The sequence below is a fragment of the Juglans microcarpa x Juglans regia genome, chromosome 4D (genome assembly GCF_004785595.1).
Source record: "Juglans microcarpa x Juglans regia isolate MS1-56 chromosome 4D, Jm3101_v1.0, whole genome shotgun sequence".
Lineage (NCBI taxonomy): Eukaryota > Viridiplantae > Streptophyta > Magnoliopsida > Fagales > Juglandaceae > Juglans > Juglans microcarpa x Juglans regia.
In genome coordinates, this window is record NC_054600.1 from 21,601,017 (window position 1) to 21,628,379 (window position 27,363).

Consider the following 27,363-nt stretch of genomic DNA (forward strand, 5'->3'; position numbering starts at 1 on the left):
TATTAATCATTTTTTTTTTTTTGTAATGACAGCTTACTTTTTTGCAATGCAAATTTTTTGGATTGGAGTAGACTTTTCCAGTTGCTAGATTCATATGAGAAAACCTCTGGTCAAAGGCTCAACAAATATAAGACTTCTATCTACTTCAACAAGAATACTCGGAAGAAACAAAAGAGATCATCATTAACATAGTAGGTATAAGGGCCCCTACATCCTATGAAAGATACTTGGGCCTTCCAGCACTAGTGGGGAAATCTCGAGCCAATACTGTTTGGTAGACAAGGTGAAGGACATATTGAGAAGCTGGAAATCTAAACTACTATCACAAGCAGGCAAGCAGATCCTACTCAAAGCAGTTATTCAAGTCATTCCCACTTATAGTATGGGCCTTTTCAAACTTCCCAAGCATCTGTTACTAGAGCTTAATAAAGTCATGAGAAGCTACCGGTGGGGTTAGCAAGCATAGGAGAATAAGATTCATTGGGTGAGTTGGCAGCAAATGAGGAAATCTAATAAGTTAAAAGGTCTGGGGTTTAAGGAATTTGAGAATTTTAATACTGTCATGTTAGCCAAACAAGGATGGAGGCTAGTCCAAAATCCTATTTCCTAGTTGTACAAGTACTCATAGCAAAATATTTCCCAGCGAGTGATTTCCTTAAAGCAAATATGGGTAGCAATCATTCATATATATGGCAAAGTCTCCTAGCTGCAAGACCTTTGCTTGAAGGACTTTTACGGAGAATTGGTAATGGCAAAACAGTAAGCATATGGTCTGATAAGTTATTTCCTCAGCAAACCACTTTTAAACCCCAAAGTTCAATAAGATTTTTACAAGCTGATACCAAGATCTCAAATCTGATAGACATAGATACGAATCAGTGGAATGAGTCCTTAGTAAATGCCATTTTCTCCAAAGAAGAAGTTGCACTTATAAAAGCAATTCCAATAAGCACTTGTAATAGACTTGACAAGCTTATTTGGAATGCACCAATAATGGTATATTTACAGTCAAGAGTGCCTACCGTCTTAGTGTAGAAATACAAGATCGCGCAAAAGGCCAATCTTCAAGCCCACTGACACAACATGAAGGCTGGACAAAGATATGGCACATGAATATTCCTAATGCCAACAAAACTTTCGTCTGGAGAGCATGTGTAAATGATCTTCCAACAGGGGCTAATCTCTTCAAAAGGTATGTGGTGGACAATCCTGAATGTCCTTTCTGCAAACAAAGTCCTGAAACAGTGGAGCATGCATTGTGGGAATGTCCTTCAACCTGTGATGTATAGGGACAGTGCACAACAAGTATTCAGAAGAGTGGATATGAAAGCCAAGTCTTTAAGGAGCCAGTGGAGAGAATGTTTGATGTGTTAAACAAGGAAGATATGGAAGAATTTGTTGTTATTTCCTGAAAAATATGGAAGAGGAGGAATGAGTATATTTTTAAGGATAACTTTACACATCCTTCCATTTTAGTGCAACAATCTAAGAATTTAATGGTTGATCTCAGACAACTTAAAGACACAGCTAGCAGTTTTAGAACAGAAAGTGTAGTGACTGCGGAATGGTTCCCCTCAAGGATCTTTCAAACTTAATTGGGATGCTGCTCTAGATAAGGTTCACTGCAAGGTTGGTATAGGTGTTGTTATACGTGACTGGAAAGGCAAAATTAGGGCAACATTGAGAATGAAAAGGGATCTCTTTCCCGACCCTTTACTAGCAGAAGCAATTGCTGCCTTTCATGCTACTTTATTCTATCAAGACCTGGGTTTTAAAAACATTATCCTTGAAGAAGATATTCTGCAGGTAGTCCAAGAAATTAAGAGCATTTACAATGGCTTTTGTAAAATACAATTTTTTGTAAAATATAAAGAAAGTTGCTCAAAAGTCCATTCCAATGGATTTTATATTTCATCTTTATTATACACTTTGCTATAGTAATCACGCTAGATGTATAGGATATTGTTCACAACTCTAAACCGTTTTAAAATAACTTCTCTCTCCTCTAATTTATTTTCCCACTAATCGAAAGTTATCATATTTTCATTTTAAGCATTCTCTCTCATTTGATGGCATAATACTTAACATTTCATGGTATCACTGTTAAAAAAAAAAAATCTTGCACCTTCAAGTTTAGTTACATTTTATGACTAGCGTTTTTTTTTTTTATTCAGATGAGAGAGTGGATATGGTAAAAGGGTTGTTTTGTATATTGTCTTTTCTATTTTCATAATATACTTTAAAAATATTCCCATAAATATAATCTCTTATTTTTAATCAATTTATATTTTGGTTTAGCTTATAAATTTGGATTAATTGGAAATAAAACATAATCATATGACATTGTATACAGAGAGATATTGCAAATACCAAACGTTATGCGGATATTATTAATAGTTTGAGAAACTATTTGAAATGTATAAAAAATATTAAAAGTATGAAATGTATAAAAAATATTAAAAGTATAAGTTAATATATGATATATTTTAAAAATTAATATGTAAAATAGAAAAAGTAGATTTTGAGGGTATATTATGAAGTAGGCATTAAGAATGCTCAAATAGTTCTGAAGAGTCAGGGACTAGCACAGGCATGATAATGGCTGATTCACGTTCTTTGCTGGCTAATTTTGACTCTTGGTCAATTAAACACGTTGGAAGAAATAAGAACAAAATTGTTCATGCATTGGGAAATGAAGCCCTTACAGAACACTGTCATTGTTATGGAGGAAATTTGTCATTGTATTCTTCCTCTTGTGTTAGGAATAAAACAAGGCTGTTTATAAATATAAATATATATATATATATATATATATGTCATTTAAATTAATAAGTTCTGATATATATTTTGATGAAAATCTGATTGCTGTTAAGTTAAATAAAAAAATAGCACCTTCAATTTTTTTGCAATTCATTTTATAAAACTAACCTCCATTTAATATACTGTTGTAAAGATAATTATAAAATAGTTCAAAATTAATCATTTTTAATAAAAAAAAATTATATCACGCATCGTAATTTTAAAAAATATATCTTAACAGCAAAGAAATTATTATTATGTTAGTGGAGAAGAAACGTTAAAAATAGTCGAGAGTTAACATCAAAACCTATTAATATATTTATTATGATAAACATTGGTATAAATATCAAAACTTGTATGTATAGTCATTTTTACGTACTTTTTATACATTCTACTAATGTGATTGACTTTTAATATAACATAATTATTTCGATATAAAAAGAGAAATGTATAAAAAGAGAAACACTACTTTGCCCACCCATTATGACCGCTCCATTTGATAGCTTGGTAAATTTTTTTTTATTTAGTGATTAAGGAAGTGATTTTAAGTGTATTAATATTTTTTTTATTTTTTAAAAATATTTAAATATATTAAAAAATTTATAAAAAAAAAAAATTTTACACTAGATAGTACGTCTAGCGGTCAACATGGGACGGCATAGTAGCCGCACCCGTATAAAAAATATGCAAAAGATTCTTAGGGAGAAATAAGTAATTTCAGAAACCTAGAGAGTCTCACTCCAAGGACCAATCACATTAGACCTCTCTAAAAACTATTGTATCCATTCGATTCGACTAGGATATACCCTCCAATGGTGGGAAACCCGGAAGGAACAGCAACAAGTCCATCATGCGGATGTTCTCATTGGTCCCCAAATCCGAACCTTTTCACTCTTTTGTTTTTAATCCTTACCGAAATGTTTTGGGACCCAAATTTAAGACTCAAATTTGTGTCAAGATTTTTTTTTTTTTACTTAATGATTAAATAAATATTTTTTAATAATGTCGTGAATTTATTATTTTTTTAAATATTTATAATGATTAAAAATATATATGAAAAAATAAAAATAAAAAACCTATTTTTGCCTTTTCGGTGGTTTCTCGGGCTACAGGGGATGTAGCAGTACTCTAATCCTTAAGGCTTTGACAGCTATTTTTGGCTATCTCTTTAACCCACTTAAGATTGATATTGTTTTTTTCCCATCTGTGACTTTCAGTTTGACTGGTAGTTACAGACAATGATTTTCCTTAATTAGATTCATTATTTGACGTACGTTTGATACAGATGCTTGATTTTCATCTCAATTATAGATATCCCCGAGCTACATTCTGTGTATTCATTATTTGATATATCTTTCCTGGAACTGAGAAGAAATAAGTGAACCAACATTTGTAATTTCAAAAAGATTAAGTTTCTGGGAAAATTTGGAATTTCCCGGACATGGGTTTTGCCGATTGGGATTTACATTGAGAACCCATTAACGGATTTGTCAAATTCGATGAAAAAGTGATGTAATTGCAGTGATCGTATCGGCAGAAAGAGGCCCTTATGGCGAACTTTCTCGGTGGGTTTGTTTTACCTCTGCTGCTCCTAACAGGTATGTTTGGAAATTGTTCCTGGATAGCTTATAATATTTAAGTTTGTTTATATGTATGCTCATTTTATTAATATTAGTAGCAATATTATAATGATATTATTTCATATTTTGTTGCTTAATTGTGATAGGAAGATCATTTATTGTGAGTGAAACGGATGGTACAATTGCTCTTGAATTGAATTAGATGATATAGTTGAATTTCAACCACAAATTATATGAATTGAATTGAACTCTGGGTAATGTGTTACGTTTTCTATAGCTATTTGAATGAGCCCCTTTTGATTTTTCCATGGCAGTTGACATGAGTTAAATTTGTAACATGCTTGTACCGTGATTCTGTCTAGCAATTTTTGAAATTTATATATGGGGCTAGTTTGAATTCACGTCTCATTAGTGAGGAAAGCAATATTGCCTTCTCTTAGCCGAAGATCCTGTAGTGCACACTCACACACATATTATGTAGCAGAATGTAAATTTCTTTCTGAGCTTCATTAGCAAGTTGTTATCGTTAAATCCAGTGCTTCCAGTATATGGAGACACAAGTGTTCATGCATGCTTCACCTGAAGTAGGTTACTAATTTTGACATGTCCTCCCCTCTCTCTTTGTTGCAGCTGCTGTAATCAACTGGAATTTGATCGCTCTTGTTGATTTGATAGCCTTCCTTCTCGTTCAATATAATGCATCAAAAATAGGTAAGCTGCTCTCTGCTTTTCACTTTCATGTTGCTTTAATGCCACTTGCATGATGTTTATCATTTGGAATCCTTGTTTTTTGGGTCGGGAGAAGTTGAGGGTGGAATTGGGGGAACTCAGGAACTGGAATGACCAGGAAAGATATAATAGAGGCTACAATTTTGGTTTGGGAATAAAAGCAAGTATGCAATGCATTTAAGAGAGTGATAGTTCATTATAAATCTCTTGGGTGGGAAGTTTTACTCCTAGATATGCTTTTAGTAAATTCCATATGATAAGTTTGCCTCTTGAATATATTGCAGCTATCTGATTTTGTGCATTGTGGATTGATTAATATAAAAAAAGAGTCCATTGATTAAGCAATCTTTATCAATGCTTAGGTTTGGCTCTATAATGCTGCTTGCTGTTACCTTGAATGCTATAATTTAGCGTGTTATGCTATTATCATTATTATTATAACTCTAATACACCAATTATATTTTTTTGGTAGGGTTTCGCTTCCGAAGGCGGTTTTTATTATTATGGCCCCTTGTCATCTTTTCCTTCCTTGCCATTCTTTCTCAAGTAACATTTCTTGTTATATGGGCTGTTGAGGGAAATAAATGGAGCTTAGCGGAAACTTGGTGGGCAAAACTGATTGGACTCATGACGTAAGAATTGATCTTTTTTATTTTTATTGCTTAATTTCTTTGTCAAAACTGATGCTTTGTCCTTTGTTGTATGCTTATGCAGGATTCATACCTGGAAATCTTCCTCTGTAATTTATTTCCTGGTTGTACAACTACTTGCAGTTTCTGTTGCTTTAGTTGATATATATGGGAATAGATTTGGTCTGGTTCCATGGCGAGCTTCTTGTTGGGGTCATTTCTTGTCAGTTGTTGAACATTTAGGTTTGTATGTAGTTCATCACATCCCTAAATTTTAGTCAAATTATTTTTTCTTCCCTTTTTTAATTCCCTCTCTATGATCCTTTACCGTTCAATTGCAAATTTGAGTGTTTGATGTCCTAAATAGAAATTTGGTGTTGCAAACTGAACTTGATATACAGAGAAGTCATACATGAGCTCTCAATTTTGAGTTTTTGGTTAAATCATTAGGGTGATTTATTCCTTGACTGGTTTGATGTCATAATATATTAGGCAGTCAAGAAAATGGCCATAAAATGTATGCAGCTGAACTGGGAAGGTGGAGGCAACATGTAAATAAGTGGCAAGACAAGAAACCTAAAGAATTAAGATGATCCTACTGTTAGTAGCAAGAGGCATCTTTTAAGTAGAGAAATTTGGGAAGATAACAGCTGTGGCGGTTTGGTCGTGTGTACAATCACCAGTGGATGCCTGAAGGATTTACCACAGACTTGAAGCTGGAGTATTTACAAGGGATATTTTCCATGAAAGTGGGGGATATCATAAAAGAATGCATGATAACTTCTAATTTGATTTGAAATTTTTGTCTTTAAATTAACAAAAAATATATCTATAGCAAACCCAACCTGTGGAGAGGCCCCAAAAAAGTTCCTTATGAAACTGTGAGGTCTATGAAACAGCGAAGGTGTTTCCTTCGGAATACATGGAGGTGAGGACGGTTCAGAAAGTAGATATTGATGATGGATACAGAACAAAGAAACTGAAGAATAAGACGAGGGTTCCCCCTCGAATTTAATTAGTTCGGACTTGAGATTAAGAGTTTCAGAGTCTATGTTTCTAAGATGGAGGTGGTGTCTGGAATTCCAATCAAATTATGTTGACTTATTTGCTCAGATCAGTTGAAGGGTTGGGACAAGCTGTCCGTCAGGCTTATGATCCGAGTCCCAAAATTGCTAGGACACTAATTTGACTCATAGGATTTGTGTGGTCAATCATTTTGTTTTCATTCTTTTCACCACTTTGTAAAAAGGGCATGTATTTAAAGGAATTCAAAAGTACTAACTAGGCATAAATCATGTGGATTTGGACGGTCAAACCAGAAATCTTCAGTGCTTACATAAACTTTTTATTATTGTCCTCTCATTTAGTGGAGAATTATTTTAGCCATTCTTTCAGCTTAATTTGTAGTTGTCTCAAAAGCGGATTGGCATTTAACAATCAAGCTGCATGATATGTCTCGTATATTAATATTTTGTAACACCCACTTAAAGCCAACCTATAGGCTATGGCTCCAATCTTCTTCAGCACGTCAAAAGGGCCTATGTTTCTCTGACTCAGTTTGCGCTTCTTTCCTATGGGGTTCTTGTGTATATTATATTCCCTGGCTGTAGTGTTACTTGGCATTACATTCTCAATACAGGAGATCTTTGAGTCTTTGACCATATGCTCAGAGAGTAGGGCTCTTTAATACTGACATGAAATTCTGCCAATGAATTGGCTTTGAATAAAATATTTGTTATAACGAAGTGTGTGGTTAACAAAGAGATTTTACAAAATAAAGTTCACAAACTGATGTAGCTTGTTTTGGTGCATCAGATTCAAAGCTCATTTTTGTGTCAAGTAGATCTAACATATCATATTTAGCTACAGTAGTTTGTGAGTTTTACTTTTGTGAGATATATTTGTGAACCTAACACCTCTCTTTGTTATAAGGGCTTGGTTTGGTACTCGGCTTGCTATTTCCTTTTCTGGGCATTGCCAATGTTGCAAAGTGTAAAAAACCATTAACCGTGATGCTTTTTGCCAGTTTCACACGAGCGCGCATGCACACGCACACACATATATAACAAATATGTTGGTTTACTCCTTTTGTTGAAGCTAAAACCCAACCGTTACAAAAAAAAAAAAAAAAAAAAAAAAAAAAAAAAAAAAAAAAAAAAAAAAAAAAAAAAAAAAAAAAAAAAAGAGAGAGAGAGAGAGAGAGAGAGAGCTCTTTAAGGCCATGTTTGGTTTTAATTTTTTCTTTTTTTTGAGTAATTATATATCATATTTATTTATGAATCTATGTGTATTGCTTCCAAAAATGGAATGCCATTGCATATAAGCCTTAGTTTTCCTCTTACATATAAACAATGCCATTATATAAACCTTGATTTTCCTGTTGTACAGGTAAAGCATATTTTAATTCTTAACTGAAGAATTAATTTTGCATTCTTTCTTGTTTTGCTATATGGAAGGTTCTCGTCTTAGGGTTGCCTCCTGTTTGCTGTTGCCTGCCATTCAGCTGGTTGTGGGAATTAGCCATCCCTCATGGGTTTCTCTACCATTTTTTCTTGGAAGCTGTGTCGGTCTTGTGGATTGGTCTTTAACGAGTAACTTTCTAGGACTTTTCAGGTGCTCTCTCTCTCTCTCTCTCTCCACCCCCCTTCTCTGTGTCTGTGTTTTGGTTCTGTTCATGACTTATATTTGTAAGTATGGTCTTGAAGGTGGTGGAGGCCTCTTCAGCTATATGCAGGCTTCAACATTGTCCTGCTTTACGTGTATCAGCTCCCTATAGAGTTCCCTAATACAATTCAATGGATAGCTGATTTCATTGGTCTGTTTAAAGTTTCTGCAAATTCTGAGTGGCCTGAATTCTGTTCTTGCCTTTCTCTTGTACTTTTCTACATCATGGTATGTATCTGTCTTACATCTTTTTGATAGTCAACTCTGTTTAAAATCAGATGCAGACTCCTCATAGCAGCATTTCTTGATTTCCATTTCTCTGTAATGTCCACACGTCCATTATCTGTTTTACATCTTTTTGATAGTCAACTCTGTTTAAAATCTGATGCAGACTCCTCTCATAGTGGCATTTCTTGATTTCCATTTCTCTGTAATGTCCACACGTCCATTATGTTTTTTAACAGATACATATTTCATAACGAAGATCAGATCTTCAATATTGTTGATACATGGGTTTTGTTTTGATTTCCTGTTGCATATGGAGTATTCAAGTACTATTTGGCATTGAGTAGTTGATGGTATCAGAACTTTAGGTTGCCTTGAGACTTTTAAATTGTTTGTTGTACGTGCAGCTTAACATTTTGAGATCTTCACTTTGTTATTCATGATTAGTAACCTTGTACAGGACATTTTTATTCCAGTAGTTCTTTTGGATATGTTAAGAGGACATTATTGTAATATGTATAACTTATGAGGGTATAATCGTCAATTGTATGCTTAGTGTGTGTGTGTGTGTATATATATATAGTGGAACAGTAATGAAAGAGAGAGAGTTTTTGTCGATCAAAGGGTTTTTCCCTTTGGTTTGGGTTTTCTCCATGTTTCATAACATGGTATCAAAGTGTGCTTGTGGTTGATTGCAAATTTGTTGATTCCATTTGCGATTTTGATTTTGCTCGGTCTGTTGCATACATAAAAAAAACCGAGTTGTCATTTCCATGTTGGTGGTGGTTGTTTGATGGCTTTTGTGCCATTGGTTGTCAGTTGCTAGGGGCTGGTTGTGGTTGACGTTTCTGTGGTGGCTAGTGATGTGGTGGTGTCGCTGGGAGTGGCCAGAACAAACTTTTCTGGTAAACCACTCGGATTCACGTTGTTTTTGGAGTTTTCCGACGTCGTATCCAGTATTGGTTGCTGGATTTCAGCTCGTCGTCATCCTCTATGCCTCCCAGTAAGTTTCCCATTGTCATCGACCGCTGGAAGGTCCACTTGTAGCCGGCAACGTCAAACCTGAGGGAGTGTTTGGTTGCGGTGCTAAGCAATTCGACCTTGGAGTGCGGGTGCCCTTAACCTGGAGTAAGTGCCTGCCCCTCTATGGAATAGCATCTATTTGGTAACGAGAATAAGGTAATCCAGAGCCCACTTATTCTTGTTTAAGATAAACTAATCCGGGTTTAAGGACAGTTCCAAGTTGGTACTGGTACAGTAAGGTAAGGACCTGATACAGGCCGGTTCAGACCCAATACAAGCCTGTTCGGACCAGATACAGGCCAGTTTGGACCCGATACATACCGGTTCTGGCTGATACATACCAGTTTAGAGCTGATATTTTCTGTTATTCAACCGGTACAAGCCGAAATCTGGTTATTTAGGTCTGTTTCTCGTGTATTTTCCACATATTTTACACAACTTCAGCTTGGTTTATATTTTTCAGATTGGATTCTTTGGTTTTTTATCCATATTACACATCCTGTATTGGTTTTCAATCTTCGGGTTGGATTGTATGGTAATTTTTCCTCCGCCATGTCTACTAAATTTGACTCATTGTCTCTTACATCAAGCTTTAATGTGCCTATGACTTGGTAAAATTGAATGGAAAGAACTATATGCTTTGGTCAAAATCTGTTGACGGGTTTTTGAAGGGCAAGGGTCTTCGTAGTACCCTGATTGACCTAAAACCTAACTCAACTAATTCTACATTTGCTCAATGGGAATAAGATGATGCTCAGATCTTGTCCTTGATGCTGTCTAGCATTGAGCCTAATATTTGTTCTAGTTTGATGTATCTTGTCACTGCTCGAGAAGTGTGGGGGCATCTCAAGCAGATGTATTCAAGTGTTGGGAACATGACCCACATTTACGAGTTGTGCAAGCAATTGTTTGGGTTGGAACAAGATACGTTGTGTCTTGAAGAGTATTATTCTCAGGTGAGTATATGTGAAGAGCTCAAAATGTATCAACCTATTATTTCTAATGTTTTACGTATGCAACAACAACGTGAAGACTTTAATGTTGTTCAGTTCCTTGTTGGCTTGAAGCCAGAAAATGAGTCTATTCGTTCCCAGATTTTGGCTAGTCCACAGCTTCCCTCATTTCTTGATGTGTTCTCTTGGCTTCAACGTAGCACATTGTCTGGACCTAGATCGTAGTTGTCTTTTGATCAGAGTAGTGAGAGATACGCTTTAGTTGCCTCTTATGAGAATTAGAATGTTGCTCTTGTCGGGCGTAGAGGTTGTGGTGGTAGAGGTGCACGTGGGGGACGTGACACCAAGGGTGGTCTTACTCGAGGTCGTGAATCTTGCAAGTGCACCCATTGTAGTCGCAGTAATCACTCGCTAGACTATTGTTGGGATTTATATGGTAGACCATCTTAATCAGGCCATTTTTCAAGATACTATCTCTCCATCAACTAGCTCCAACCCACCTCAGATTTAGATATGGTTAGCATTCCGAGGGATGAGTATGCTCCACTTTTGTCTCACACACAAGCTCCTTCATCTTCCACTACTACTCTTGCCCGATCAGATACAATGTCTGCATGTCTTATCTCATCCACTCAAGATCCATTGATTATTGATTCTGGAGCTAATGAACATATGACCGGTTTATCTTATTCCTTATTTGATTTAGATACTGTGAAATCTCCAAAAAGTGTTACTCTTGCTAGTGGTTCTCTTGCTAAGGTTACAGGCGTTGGATCCACTAAGCTCACTGACTCTATATCCTTGTCATTTGTTCTATATTCTCTTGACTTTCCCTTTAGTTTGTTGTCCATTAGTAAGATTACTCAAAATCTCCAATGTTCAGTGACTTTTTACCCATCTTTATGTATTTTTCAGGATCTCAAGACAAGGAAGAAGATTGGTATGGGGCATGAAGTTGGTGGCCTATATTATCTTGATTTCAAGCATTCACCCACTCGAGCTCTCACATTCTCATCATCATCCGCTTTTAATGGAATTGTTGCCTTTGTCATCCTATTTCCCTTTCAAAACGTCAGATTAGGAATCTTAGAAATGTATCTTCCTTTCCTTATGAAGTGTGTCAACATAGCAAACATCATCGTGTGTCCTTTGTACCTCAACTTGATAATCGAGTCTCGAGTCCTTTTGAATTCATTCACTCTGATGTATGGGGACCAATCAATATTAAATCAAACAAATTCCAGTATTTTGTTACATTTGTGGACGATTATTCTCGTATGTCATGGTTTTTTTTTTTTTTTTTTTTTTTTTTGTTATGAAGCACGATCTGAACTTCTTTCCATATTCCAAATCTTTCAGAAATAAATTAAAACCCAATCTGGAAAGAAAACTCAAGTTTTACGTTTTGACAATGCTAAAGAATATCAATCTAGTTCCTTTGCTACTTACTTAAGCAATAAAGGAATTGGTCATCAAACCTCATGTTTTTATACTCCTAATAGAACGGTGTGGCTAAATGCAAAAATTGTCATTTGCTAGATGTAACCCGAGCACTTTTACTTCACTTGCATGTTTCTAAGCGTTTTTGGAGTGATGTCATCCTTACTGCTTGTCACCTTATCAACCACATGCCTTCATCAGTCCTTGATGGTGCCTCTCCTTTCTCCATCTTGTTCTCTACGTTCTCCTTCATTCTCTTCCATCAAAAATCTTTGGGTCTGTTTGTTATGTTCATAACCTTGGCCCAGGTCTTGATAAGTTTGATCCATCTGCTATCAAATATATTTTTGTTGATTAAAAAATGATATCGTTGCTACAGTCTCATTCTTTGATACTACTTCACTAGTCCTGATATCACGTTCTTTGAGTCTATACCCTATTTCTCAAACATCTTCAATTGGTGAGTGTGATCTCTTACCATTATTTACTCTTATCCTTCCTTCGTCACCCTCACCTACCTTTCCCCAGCACCTTTCACCGTTCCTCTATAGGTTTATTCGCGTTGCTTGCTTCCACTTGCTCCTATGCCTCCAACCTCATCTCCATCTTCAGATACGGAGTTACCTAGTACTTTAGATTCTCAACCTATTGCTCTCAGAAAAGGTACTCATTCTCGTGTTACTCAACACCCAATTAGCCAGTTTGTCTCTTGTCATACTTTTATCTCCTTCATTCTCATGTTTTACTTCTTAACGTTCAAAATCTTTTGTTCCTAAGACAGTTTAGGATGCTTTATCTGACCTGGGGTAGACAGATATGAAGAATGAAATGGATGTTCTTCACCATAACGAGACATGAGATATTGTTCCATTACCACCTGATAAACAACTTGTTGGTTGTAAATGGGTGTATACAATCAAATTCCATTCTGATGGTTTTGTGGAACATCTAAAAGCTTGCTTGGTTGCCAAGGATTACACTCAAACTTATGGCATTGATTACGAGGAGACCTTCTCCCCGGTTGCCAAAATCTCTTCTGTTCTAGTGTTGATCTCTCTTGCCACTAATATAGACTAACCTTTATTTCAGTTGGATATTAAAAACGCATTTCTACATGACAACTTGCACGAGGAAGTTTATATGGAGCAACAACCTGGGTTTGTTGCTCAGGGGAAGTATCGAGGTGCTGTATGCAAGTTAAAAAAAGGCACTATATGGTTTGAAGCAATCCCCTCAAGCATGGTTTGGAAGGTTTTCTGATGCTGTATTGGCGTTTGGTCTTCATAGATATCAAACAGACAATTCGGTATTTCACCTACACAGTGATGCAGGTCATATTTTGTTGGTTGTATATGTGGATGATATTGTAATTACTGGGAGTGACTCAGCTGGGATTTGCAGGCTAAAACAATTTTTGCATGATCAGTTTCAGACAAAGGATTTGAGCAAACTTAGGTATTTCATTGGGATTGAAGTTGATAGATCTAAAAAGGGTATTAGCCTATCTCGGAGAAAATATGCACTTGACCTTTTGGAAGAAACTGGCTTGTTGGGTGCATGCCCTATTGGCACTCCTATGGATCCCAGTCGTAAACTCTTGAAGGAAGAAGGGAAGTTGTTTGAAGATCCAGGTAGATATCAGCGGCTTGTTGGGAAATTGAATTATCTAACTATCACTAGACCTGACATCTCTTATCCAGTGAGTATAGTGAGTCAATTTCTGGAAAAACCCAGGGTCTCACATTGGGATGTTGCAGTCCATATTCTTCGTTATCTTAAGCGAGCTCTTGGCCTTGGATTGTTGTATAGGGCCAAGTAGACACCTTAGAGTTGAAGCCTTTTCAAATTCTGATTGGGCAAGGTCTCCTTCAGATAGAAGATCTACTACTAGATATTGTACCTTTGTGGGAGGTGACTTGGTTACATGGAAGAGTAGTAGCTCCTTCTAGTGCAAAAGCTGAATACAGGACAATGGCTCACACTACTAGTGAGTTGACATGGTTGCAGTACTTTCTTCAAGAGATTGGATTTCTAGCTCCTGTTCCACGTCAGTTATTTTGTGATAATCAAGCTGCAGTGCATATTGCGTCTAATCTTGTGTTCCATGAGAGGACTAAACACATAGAGATTAATTGTCACTTCATTCAAGATAAGATACTAAGTGGTGACATTTCTACACCTTTCGTGAAGTCTGCTGATCAACTTGCAGATGTGTTTATTAAGTCCTTGTGTGTCGGCTAAAGCTTATTTGTTCCAAGCTAGGTTTATACGATATATATACCCCAACTTGAAGGGAGTGTTAGAGGGCATTATTGTAATATGTATAACTTATAAGGGTATAATTATCAATTGTATGTTTAGTATATTTATATATATAGTGGAACAGTAATGAAAGAGAGAGTTTTTTTGTCGATCAAAGGGTTTTCGCTCTGGCTTGGGTTTTCTCCATGTTTCATAATAGGATACATGAATTTATTTAAGAAGTTATAGATTTATACCATAAGAAGATATCAAGATTGACCACCACTTCAAGAAACAGTCAATATGACATGGACCAACTTTCTGTACAACTTGTTGCACTATTTTTTTCCCGTTTCGATTGAATCATACAAGGCATTAATGTTCTTTTGTTTTTGCAAAGCTGACAAGTATTTGTTCAGAATTTCTGTACTCTCTAGGTTATGATCTCTCATCTAAAGTAGCACTATGCCACTATCTCAAGCAACTAATATTACAATTTGTACCACATTACTGATATGAATGTAACTTTAACGTAACCCCAAGGGGTTGGCCCAAGTGGTGAAGGCCTTGGTCTTGGGGTATCACTCCCTTCAAGGTCCAAGGTTCAACACCTCATGGGTGCAAACAATCATTTGGGGCCACATCCCTTGGTGAAAAACCAGCGATTTAACCAGTTCTGTGTAGGGAAACTTCTGAGGGTGTAGTGCTCGGGACCGGGGTTTACTCTGCAGGATTGGGTCCGAAGGGCCCTGCCTTGGAGAGATTCCCCGACATAAAAATAAAAAAATGTAACTTTAATGCACAATTCATAGAAGCTTTTCTATGGCTTAGTTGATAATTTCATCAAGTATGGCTTATGAAGTTTTAGTTGCATGGTTTAGTTGTAATTTTGGATGTTGTTAATCTGGGATAGGAGAATCTTAGTCCATTTATATAGCTTTGTTGTTTTGCTAGAAGGTCCCATGCATTGGGGTTCAACATATGCCACTTGTAGGATTGCTTTGCAGAACTGGTCTCCAAGTATCTTGTGGGAACCTTTTGTGCTAATCATGATTTCTTTTATACGTTTAATTATTTTCCCCGGGGGGGGGGGGGGGATTACACATTGCCATTTTAAGAATGCTTTACAAAGAGTTGAAATTGATATGCTTCTATGTTGTCAGATCTACTATTTGATAAATTTCAAAATGCTGGTAAAAGGATAAAATGAATTAAAGTTTGACTGGAGTAGGGCACTTGAGCTAAATTATTGTCCATGGAACCCACATAATTAGGTATAAAGCTTTAAGTAATGTGCTTTCCCGGATTAGTTGGGACTTTGTTCCGGACATCTAGCGCCAAGAAAAAAAGTAATGTGCTTAGGCTGTTTTGTTGACGTGTATGGAAAAAAGAGGAGAGCCTTGGTAACGTTTCTATTTTAAAAATAGATGGCAAATTTGGCTAGAATTCCTTTTTATGGTAGTAATTTGGATGCGATGGTGATGCCATTCTTAATGACATGAAATCTAGGTATTCACCATCCAAATATTTGCCCTGTGAGAATATAATTCAGCTACAACTTAGTAATGGTTAGGGGTGGCAATATGTGACTCGACCTGTGAACTCAACATACACACGGCACGAAATTAGCGGGTTTTGGTTTGATCTAAATGGGTTCGGGTCAAAACGAGTTGACCCGTTAAGACACAATTAATAAACAGGTCAATAATGGGTCAACCTGCTTAATCCGAAAGCAACCCACAATAACTCGTTTAAATTTTATTTTAAAATTATAATTTTATTATTGTTGGATTGTAATTGTTAATAGGATGTGCGACAACCTATTAGTTAGGATTGCCGCAGCTAGCTTTCCTTATTTTGTACAGATTAGACTTTCCTTATGTCTTCAGCTTTCCTTATTTTGTACAGATTAGACTTTTCAAAATAGGGGTAGCCTGTATAGCTAGGGGATTGAGAGAAAATCTTGGTTGTAATTAGAGGAAAATTCTTTTATATCTTGCTGTATAGTTTCTATATATATGAAATGTCTCAGGACATGAAGGTCATTCAGACAAATTGACATGGTATCAGAGCTATTTTCTGAACCAGAATTCTTTGTTTTCTAAATCTCTCGTAGTCTCTTGGTTTAGCCCTTCGGGATCCTTGGTTTTCTAGTCAATTTTGTGGCTCTCGGTGGTGTGTTTTCTTGGAGGATTTCTGGAGTTTGAGGGTATTCGAAGTCAATATTGTTTATGATGTTTGGAGAAAACACTATTGTGCGTTTTAATGGAAAAAATTACTTGGCCTTGGAGTTTCAATTTAGGATGTTTGTGAAAGGGAGGAGTTGTGGAGCTATATCGATGGCAATAGTAAAACTCCTGACAGCGGAACAGATCTTGTTCAATGGGAAAGCAAGGATGCAGGAATTGTGTCTTGGCTGTTGGGATCTATTGAGCCTCACATGGTGAATAATCCTCGTTCCTTCACAACTACTAAAAAGATGTGGGAGTATATGAGGTGTATCTACAATCAAGACAACAATGCTAGAAGGTTTCAGTTGGAGTTGGAGATTGCTAACTACAGCTGAGGTAATCTGTCCATTGAACAATTCTATGGTGGGTTTCTTAAATTATGGAGTGAATATTCGGGCATTATTCATTCCAAGGTTTCTCAAGAAGCACTAGGTGCACTTCAGGAGGTTCATGCAGAGAGTCAGAGAGATCAATTTCTGATGAAGTTGAGATCAAAATTTGAGACTACACGGGCAGGCTTGCTAAATCGTGATCCCGTTCCCTCGTTGGATGTTTGTCTTGGTGAATTGTTAAGAGAGGAGCAGCGGCTGTCCACTCAACTTGGAATGACACAAGATAGGATTCATTCCGAGGTGGTTAATGTGGCATATGCCGCTCAGGGAAGAAGAAGAAATCAGTCACAAATTCAATGCTACAGCTACAAGGAATATGGGCATATTGCAAAGAATTGTAGCAAGAAATTCTGCAACTATTGCAAGAAGGATGGCCATATCATTAAGGAATGTCCAATAAGACCCCAAAACAGACAGGCACAGGCATTTCATGCGGCTCTTCAAACCCCACCAGTGGCTTCAGATCTTACACAGAATGTTGCAGCCACCTCAACTGGACTAGTTGGTGTTAATCAGCCTGGACTCATGCCAAAGATGGTGCAACAAATGATTATATCAGCTTTCTCTGCTTTCGGACTTCAAGGTAAGGGTTCCCAACTCACACCTTCTTGGTTTCTGGATTCGAGGGCCTCAAATCATATGACTGGAAGCGCATATATGTTACATGGTATTCGCAAGTATGAAGGTGCCCAGCACATTTAGATTGCCAATGGGAGTACGCTTCTTATTAGTGCTGTTGGTACTCTTGGACATGGTTTTAAGGATGTTTTTGTGTCACCAGGGTTGTCTACAAACTTGATTTCTGTTGGCCAATTGGTGGATATTAACTGTGATGTTAATTTTTCTTGTGGTGGTTGTATTGTGCAGGATCAGGTGTTCGGGACTGTGGTCGCGAATGGGCCTAAAGTGGGACGTTTATTTCCTCTACATTTTTCTATTCCTAGTTTAATGTCTTTGGCTTGTACTATTGTAGCAAATAAAAGTGAGGTATGGCATAAAAAGATTGGGCCATCCAAATTTTGTAGTATTGACACATCTAATGAAACATGGTCATTTGGGGAATAAAGATTAGATTTCATCTCTTAGTTTGTGTTTCGATCGTGCTACTTGTAAACTTGGCAAAAGCAAGACTTTACCTTTTTCCTATTCATGGCAGCCATGCTACAAAATGCTTTGAGATCATTCATCCTAATGTTTAGGGTGTTAGTCCAGTTGTTTCACATGCTCATTACAAGTACTTTGTGACGTTCATCGATGATTATAGTTGTTTCACCTGGGTCTATTTTCTTCGATCTAAGGCAGATGTGTTCTCTATGTTTCAGACCTTTGTAGCTCTTATTGAAACACAATTTTCCATTTGTATTAAAGTCTTGCGTTCTGATTCAGGGGGAGAATATATGTCTCACAATTTTCAAAACTACTTACAGCAAAAGGGTATCCTTTCTCAGCGCTCTTGCCCTTACACCCCACAACAAAATGGGGTGGCTGAGTGCAAGAATCAACTTCTCTTGGATGTGGTTCGTACCCTATTAATTGAATCTTATGTTCCATCTAAATTTTGGGTTGAAGCCTTGTCTACTACCGTATACTTGATTAATCGCTTGCCTATGTAGACCTTGCAATACGACTCTCCTTATTTCCGCTTGTTTGGTAGTCATCCTGAGTATCAATCCCTTCATGCTTTTGGGTGTGTTTGTTTTGTCCATCTGCCACCCACTGAATGCCACAAACTTGCTGCTAAATCTGCACGATGTGCTTTTATGGGGTATAGTAATGCTCATAAAGGTTTTGTTTGTTATGATGCTACTGCTAACAAACTTCGTGTATCCAGAAATGTGATTTTCTTTGAGAATCAATATTTTTTTCAGTCTCACCTTCTTTCGAAATCTGATCTTGTCATGCTTCCCAATTTTGAGAATATGTCACATGTTGTTGCGACGCTTTCAATTAGGTGTTGTGTACCAGAGACGTCGTCCACACCCACCAACGCCCCTTTCCGACACTGATTCCCCACCTAATCCAGTGGACATTGCACCTCGGCGGTCTAGCAGAGTCACTCAACCCCCAGATAGGAATGGTTTTCCTCATACCTCACTCACTGCGACTTTGGATACTATTGCAGTGCCTCGTTCTTATTCTCAGGCATCTTTGCAAGCTTGTTGGCAGCAAGCTATGCAAAAAGAGTTTCTGGCACTACAGGAAAATCACACTTGGGATATTGTATCTTGTCCTTCTGGTGTGAAACCTATTGGGTGTAAATGGGTCTATTCGGTTAAGTTTCGATCTGATGGCTCCTTAGAGAGGTATAAGGCTCATCTAGTGGCACTTGGAAATCGCCAAGAGTATGGCATTGATTATGATGAAACTTTTGCACCTGTCGCTAAGATGACTACGGACCGTCTTGGCCATTGCTGCCTCCGAAGGTTGGGCTCTCTAGCAGATGGATGTCAAGAATGCTTTTCTACATGGGGACCTCAATGAGGAAATCCATATGACATCTCCCCTAGGTCTGTTTTCTACACCATCTTCAGATGTTTGTCACTTGAAACGGTCTCTGTATGGCTTAAAGCAGGCACCGCGTGCCTGGTTTGATAAGTTTCGTTCCACTCTTGATTTCAATTTTGTTCAAAGCAATTTTGATTCATCTCTCTTTCTTCGAAAGACTGCTACTAGGATTGTCTTGCTTTTGGTCTATGTGGATGATATCGTGATTACAGGAACGGACTCCCAGTTGATTGAGCAGTTACAACAGCACCTCAAGGCCTCCTTTCATATGAAAGATCTTGGCCATCTGTAGTATTTCCTTGGCCTTAAGGTTCAAACCACATTAGAAGGTACATATTTGCATCAGCACAAGTATACACAAGAGGTGATTGCTTTGGCTGGTCTTTAGGAAGGAAATTCGGTTCTTACACCTTTGGAGGTGAATTGGAAATTGCAACAAGGGGAAGGGGAGCTTCTTTCTGATCTCTCATTCTACTGGCAATTGGTTGGGAGTTTAAACTATTTAATGATTACAAGACCCGATATTTCCTTTGTTGTCCAACAGGTTAGTCAGTTTATGCATGCACCTCGCCACCTTCATCTTGTTGTTATTCGACATATCATTCGTTATCTCAAGGGGACTTTTTGAAGTGGGTTGTTCTTTTCGGTTGGATCTCCTATTCTACTGACAGGTTACAATGATGCAGATTAGGCAGGATGTGCGGACACTCGTCGTTCTGTCACAGGGTCGTGCATGTTTCTCGGAAATGCTCTTATCTCTTGGAAGAGTAAGAAGCAGGCTCACGTTTCAAAATCCTCTACAGATTTCGAGTATCGTGCTATGTCTTCTGCCTGTTCTGAGATTGTGTGGCTTCATGGGTTGTTGACAGAACTTGGTTTTCCTCATCTCCAGCCTACTCCACTTCATGCTGACAACATGAGTGCTATTCAGATTACTGCTAACCCGGTCTTTCATGAGTGGACCAAGCACATCGAAGTGGATTGTTATTCCATACGTGAAGCTTTTGATAGGGTTGTGATTACTCTTCCTCATGTTTTCACTGTTCTTCAAACAGCCGATGTGTTCACCAAGGCTCTTACTCGGCACAGGCATCAGTTCATGATTGACAAATTGATGCTTCTTGATCCGCCTGCGTCAATTTGAGGGAGGATGTTAATAGGATGTGCAGCAACCTATTAGTTAGGATTGTTGAAGCTGGCTTTCCTTATGTCTTCAGCTTTCCTTATTTTGTACAGATTAGACTTTCCAAAATAGGGGTAGCGTGTACAACTAGGGGATTAAGAGAAAATCTCGGTTGTAAGTAGAGGAAAATGCTTTTATATCTTGCTGTATAGTTTCTATATATATATGAAAGGTCTCAGGACATGAAGGTCATTCAGATAAATTGATAGTAATATTGATATTTCTCAATATGCTTATGTTTTTGTTGTTGGATTGTAATTTTAAACCTATGCTCATATTTGTTATTGTTGGGTTTGTAATTTTAGACCTATGCTCATATTTTTTATGAGTCTTGTCGTGTTGACCCATTTCTAATTAATTATTAAACATGTCAAAACGGGTGACACGACACGAACCGTTATTTAAATGGGTTGTGTTAGGGTTTGAAGGTCTAACCCATTTAGCTTAACGGGTCATGTTTGAGTTGACCCATATATTTGAATGTCCATGACTTGACACGAAACGAACATGAATTGGCACCCTACTAATGGTGTAGCCACCCAAATTACTACTATACAATTTGCAATAACAGGCCTCCTAAAAGTTACCATTTGTCTACTATATACAGATATATTTATGTTTTCACACGTTTCTCCTGGTTGTTGCCTTCAACATTCAATTTGTTTCATTTTTTACCTTTTCTTTTCTCTGATGCAGCTATCTTGTGTTAAGTGTGATCTGGAGGAAATGGATTATATCATGACTACTAGAGAAAGTAGCTTGACTGAGCAACTTCTTCCTTCAAAGCATTCATTTTTCATTCGTGAATCAAGGTAATAAACTTGGAAAATTTATATATCTGGTTAACATCTAGCCATCTCCTTTTGTAGATTCGTCCATTCCTCACTCGATAATCATAACAAAACTATGTACTGAGTCTAATCCAAAGAGTTTGACCTCCAATTCGTTTGACGCGATTTCAACCATTAGACTCAGTACAGTGGGAATAAAAGAACAAACTAATACAATTGTTGAAGAAGGTTGAGTAAAGTGGACCTTCACTCTTCTCGGCCATTCCATCTTTGACTCATTGTTGAAGAAGTTTTCCTTGGCTAGGTCCCTAAAACTTGAAGGTATTGCCTAATACTTGCATTGCTGAGAGATTTCAAAAGTCCATGCGTTGATAAACTAACCTCTTTTCCAAATGTTGATCAAATGCTGTAATGACCCATAGGAAAGCTCAACCCACCTATAGACTTATACTCAAAAGTACTGGACAATGTTAGACTTGAAGTCCCTTTTAAACGATTATAAATTGCAAGAACTTTTTTCTTTTGGGTAATCTAGGATCTCGTTCACCACCCTCTCATACTCAATTAAGGATGTTACAATCTCCCCTTCTTAAATCTCAGACGTCCTTGTCAGACCATTGGTGTTGTAGGTGGCATGACTCAAGCCCCAAACTTCTAGTTGGAATTGGCTCTAATAGTCTGGTGCAAGGTGCAATGAACCAAGGAAGCTCAAATCACATTTGGGTTTATAATCCAAAAGTATTAGTCAATATTACAACTAGACTTTCTTTGGAATCATTATAAACCACAATAACTTGTTCTTGTAAGTAATAGGGATCACATTCACCACCCTCTCATACTAGATTTGCAATATTCGAAAATTGCAACATAGATAATTCAAGGATCTTAGCTAACCATTTCAGTTTTTATGTTAAATTTCTCTCAAGTTTCGCTTCAATTGTAAAGCTTTCATGGTGCATTAAGGAGATTTTCTAACTTCACTCACTGAAAGTTTGCATCTATTTTCATGAGCTCTACTCTTCTAAGATTCATCAATGTTGTCTTGGATTCCTAAGGCCAATTAATGCATTCTGCCAAAGTTCAAAGATCTTGCTGACTTGCTCTATTGATCTAATCTTACTGATATATATCTGGATCTTTCTTTTTTGTTCTAACAAGACTTTTTACTTGTGCTGATGAGTTGCATTTCTGTTGTTTTCCATGTTTGAAAAGTGTCATCTGCGATTTAGTGTCAGATTGCTGAATAAGAGGCTCTTGTGGTACTCTATTATCTTAATTTGATACAGTGGGAGCTTACAAGCTCACAGGATCTTACTTATAAAAAAAAACAAGCTCACAGGATCTTTTATATAATGTGCAGATCTTCTAATATTCATCAATGTTGTCTTGGATTCCTACGGTCAATTAATGCATTCTGCCAAAGTTCAAAGATCTTGCTCTATTGATCTAATCTTACCAATATATATCTGGATCTTTTATTTTTTTTTTTTGTTGTTGTTGTAACAAGACTTTACTAGTGCCGATGAGTTGCATTTCTGTTGTTTTCCATGTTTGAAAAGTGTCTTTTGGGATTTAGTGTCAGATTGCTGAATAAGAGGCTCTTGTGGTACTCTATTATCTTAATTTGATAGTGTGAGCTTACAAGCTCACAGGATCTTTTAAATAATGTGCAGATCTGGTGTAAAGCATACCAATGTTTTGTTGAGGGGAGCAGTGTTTCGGACATTTAGTATCAACTTTTTCACGTACGGTTTTCCGGTATATATTCGTAATCTATGTGTAGTAAACTGCTTTGTAAGCTTACTCTTGTTTCTCTCAACTAAATGGTATTTTGAAACACAATGTAGATGTCTCACTTATCCAGGTCAACTTTAGTTTTATTTAATTTGTTCTGATGAGCAGGATGTCAATTATAGAATAGAATATCCTCTTACCAGCAACTTTTGTGGTTACTCTTGATATAAACATCAGTTCCACATAAGGCCTTGTTTAAGATCTCTCCAATTGTTAAGGGAAAACAAATATGAACAGTATAACAATTAGAGAATGGTGCAATTCAAATGAAGCATCGGTCTTGTGTAACACAGGTGAAGAAATCTTATGTGTAAATGGTTTAAAGAGATGCCTGGCTGAGTTGAGTTGGTTTTCTGTTTTGCAATTATTTTCATGGGTGTATTTTATATTCTTTAAACGCATTTCTTATTTGAATCTGAATATTTCTGGGTTTTTTTTTTTTTTTTTTTTTTTTTTTGCTTCCAATTTAATGGGAACCCATAGCTGTTGATAAGCTCTAACTCATGACACCTCTTCCAGCTGTGTGGAGCATGAGCTAGTTAGTTCAAAATCCATCAGGTCTGTGTATAATGACTCATAAAACACAAAGTTTTGAAACCAAAGTAGCACCCGATCTGCCATCGTCTATACTAGTAGGTGGAAAAGTATATAACTTTCTTTTGTTGTTTATGCTCATATTTATGTTATATGGTGAACTTAATTTTTTCCTTTTTGATATGAGGAAGCTATTCTTGAAATATTCAAGTTCTACAAGCATTGGATTTTAGTAATATCAAAAGGTTTAAACTAAAAACTCTGGTAATTTTGACAGGTCTCATTGTTTGCTCTTTCCTTTTGGAGTTTCCATTTTGCAAGTTTATGTGCCTTCGGATTACTTGCTTATGTTGGCTACATTGCATATGCCTTCCCTTCCTTATTCCATTTGCACCAGTTGAATGGGCTGCTTCTTGTCTTCATTCTCTTGTGGGCTGTTAGCACATATATTTTCAATGTGGCATTTGCTTTCTTGAATCGGAAACTTGGAAAGGTAATCCTCTCTTACATGATGAAGTTTTGCTGTTTGTTATCCTACGAGGTCCAATGATTGAAAGTTATTTCTTGAATGCATATACAGGACATGGACATTTGGGAGATGGTTGGGTTGTGGCATTATCCAATACCTGGGTTCTTCCTGCTTGCACAGTTTTGCCTTGGAATTTTGGTTGCCTTGGGTAATCTTGTGAACAACTCTGTTTTCCTATGCTTGACTGATGAGCATGGGCAATCTTCAAATGAGAACTCTTCAGCAGAAGGTAATTAAAATAAAATATTGTTAGTAGTGTTGGAGCAAGGAACTTTTCATTTTTTTTTTTTTTGGGGGGGGGGGGGGGGGGGGGGAGGGACTAATATTATGATAATATATATGCTGCATATGCATAGTAGTAAAAAAATAATATAAACACAATCATAGATACAAATGTAGTTATCAAATTTGACAAAAATGTGTCAAGATTGATGAAAAACTTTAGGAATCTCTAATCAATTATATTGTTTGTCCCAGGTACACACAAAAAGAAACAAAAACACAAAACTTAAGTATCTCCACAACCGAGTCCTTCACTTGGTGGAGGAATGATGCTGCTATACTAAATCATTTCAATATAAGATATTAGTTGGGACTTTAGTGTGCGTTAAGTTCATCTATCGGTCTCAAGGGGAAGAAAGGAATTAAAAATATACGAAATCCTCACTTATTTTGTTTTTGACACAACTATGCAAGACCCACACATTTAACTCAGGTAAATAGCTGGTATAACGAATGAGAATTTAGCATCAGATCTCTCATAGCATCAGATTTTTTTTTCACTATTTAAACATGAATTAAATTCCGTCCTCTTAAAAAAAATCAATTGAATTAAACACCAGCAAAGTTATCTGAGTATCTGATCAAAGCTATTGACTAAAGTAAAGACCGCCTAATCCTATATTGACAAATATGAATTAGTAAGTGATTGATAATTTGAGGATATCAATTGTGTGAAGGTATCCAAAGTCTGTTATGAAAATGCATTTCCACATCATGTTGTCTTCTTAAATTTGACATTGAGCAAAGTTTAGAATTTTGAAAAAATATATTGGGTGCAGGATAAAGTTTTTTATAATTTTGTGCCCAAAATTGGGTTTTCAATTTATCCTGGGACTAACTCGGTGCCAGGGGGGTAGATGGATGGGTTTGGTGGTCTGAAACTTTAGGGAAGCCATGGCCAGCCTTGCCCCCCGGGATCCAACCATGATTGTTTGGGAGGTTTTTAGTTCAGTATGTGCTTCTAAACATTGTGTGTTTATTTATTTATTTGTGCAGTATGTTAATCATATTGTTTGAACAGTTAAAGGAAATATTTTTTTGATCAGATCACTTGGCCCAAACTCAAAGGGCTGGATCTAGGTAACCGAGTTTGTGGGTTGGACTACTTAACCTAACTTGACGCTGCAGGCCGGAGTGAGTGAACCCAATCCAAATTGAAAATTATATAATGAGTAACAGCTCTAATTAACACCTTGAGGGGATGATTAGGCATTTTTACTAATTCAATGGAATTAAGTTCAAATTAAGGGATGTTTTGAAAAGTTTTTCATCTCATCCCATTTCATTTTCTTCCCAAATATCATTCAAACACAAATACTTTCAAACTAATCATTACAACTTTCCCAGACTTTCAAATAAAAAACAAAAAACAATTCAACTTTTTCAATTCCCAAAACAAAAATAATATTACAAAATTATATTCTAACAATATTTTAATTTTATAATATTTTTTATTCAACTTTTTTTCTCTCTTTTCCCAAAACTCAATAAATACTTAACTCAAATTATCTCACTACTATTCACAAACCATCTTTGATCTTACTACTATTCACAAAATTCTCATTTCATCTCATTACCCAAGCATTCCCTAAAACTTAAGAATTACACAGGCATTCACCAATTTAAGCAAAGCAGTAAATAAATGAACATAAAAGATTTTGGTTACAGAGTGGAAACTTTTTCTAGAATGAGAGTAATTTGTAGGAATTATTCTCATTAAATTCGTAATATAGGTACAAGGTAGTATACATAGATTACAACTGAAGAAAAAAAAGGAAAGAATAAAGTAGGAAAGAATAAATTAAATGCTAACTTCTAAGGAAACTAAATCTTCTAGAATATTCACACATTTACAATCAATATCTCCTAGAACACAGCAGAGTTGACTAGGCAGATTTTTGAAAACTTTCCAACACTCCCCATCAAGCTGGTTTGAAGATGTCTTCCATAGCCAACTTGTTGATTAAGTTTTCAAACTGTTTCTTAGGCAGTCCCTTTGTAAGTATGTCTGCTACTTGCTCAGCTGTAGAAATATAGGGTAAACAGATTACCCCACTATCTATTTTTTCCTTGATAAAATGCTTGTCCACCTCCACATGTTTTGTTCTGTCATGAAGAACTGGATTGTGAGCACTAGCTATTGCAGCTTTATTATCACAATACAATTTCATTGGTAATGAACTAGTAACCTTCAACTCTTCCAGCAATCTTTTAATTCACAATGCTTCACAAATTCCATGAGCAACAGCCCTAAACTCAGCCTCTGCACTACTCCTTGCCACCACATTTTGTTTCTTGTTGCGCCATGTTACTAAATTTCCTCCAACAAATGTGCAATAGCCAGAAGTTGATCTTCTATTAATGACACTTCCAGCCCAATCTGCATCAGTGTATATTTCAACTTGTAAACTCCCATGACCTCCAAACAATAAACCTTTGCCTGGAGTCCCCTTTAGGTACCTTAGGATTTTGTATACAACATCAAAATGTTTAGGTCCTGGTGAGTGCATAAACTGGCTTACCACACTTGTTGCAAAGGCTATGTCAGGCCGTGTGTGAGAGAGATACAGGAGTTTCCCTACCAATCTTTGGTATTGTTCTCTATTGATTACTTCTTCAGGTTTAGTTGGTTGGAGTCTTAAATTTGGCTCTATGGGTGTTTCTGCAGCATTACACCCTAATAAACCCGTTTCTCCAAGTAAATCAAGAACATATTTTCGTTGGGAAACAAATATACCTTTCTTTGACCTTGCAAACTCCATGCCAAGAAAATATTTCAAGTTACCTAAGTCTTTGATTTCAAACTCCTTAGCAAGAATCTTCTTTAATCTGCAAATTT

The 27,363-nt window shown here is 36.6% G+C and overlaps 1 protein-coding gene across 1 annotated transcript in view; it reads left to right on the forward strand.

Annotated features, from left to right (window-relative positions):
- Window positions 1-3,958: 3,958 nt before the first annotated feature.
- Window positions 3,959-27,363, forward strand: part of LOC121259459 (piezo-type mechanosensitive ion channel homolog) — a 47,257-nt gene continuing 23,852 nt past the window's right edge. Inside the window, 10 exon segments of the mRNA XM_041161054.1 lie at window positions 3,959-4,397; window positions 5,010-5,090; window positions 5,581-5,740; window positions 5,823-5,980; window positions 8,194-8,350; window positions 8,443-8,629; window positions 21,291-21,406; window positions 23,059-23,143; window positions 23,991-24,206; window positions 24,294-24,471. Of these exon segments, the coding sequence (XP_041016988.1) occupies window positions 4,349-4,397; window positions 5,010-5,090; window positions 5,581-5,740; window positions 5,823-5,980; window positions 8,194-8,350; window positions 8,443-8,629; window positions 21,291-21,406; window positions 23,059-23,143; window positions 23,991-24,206; window positions 24,294-24,471 (1,387 nt within the window). The 5' untranslated portion in view covers window positions 3,959-4,348.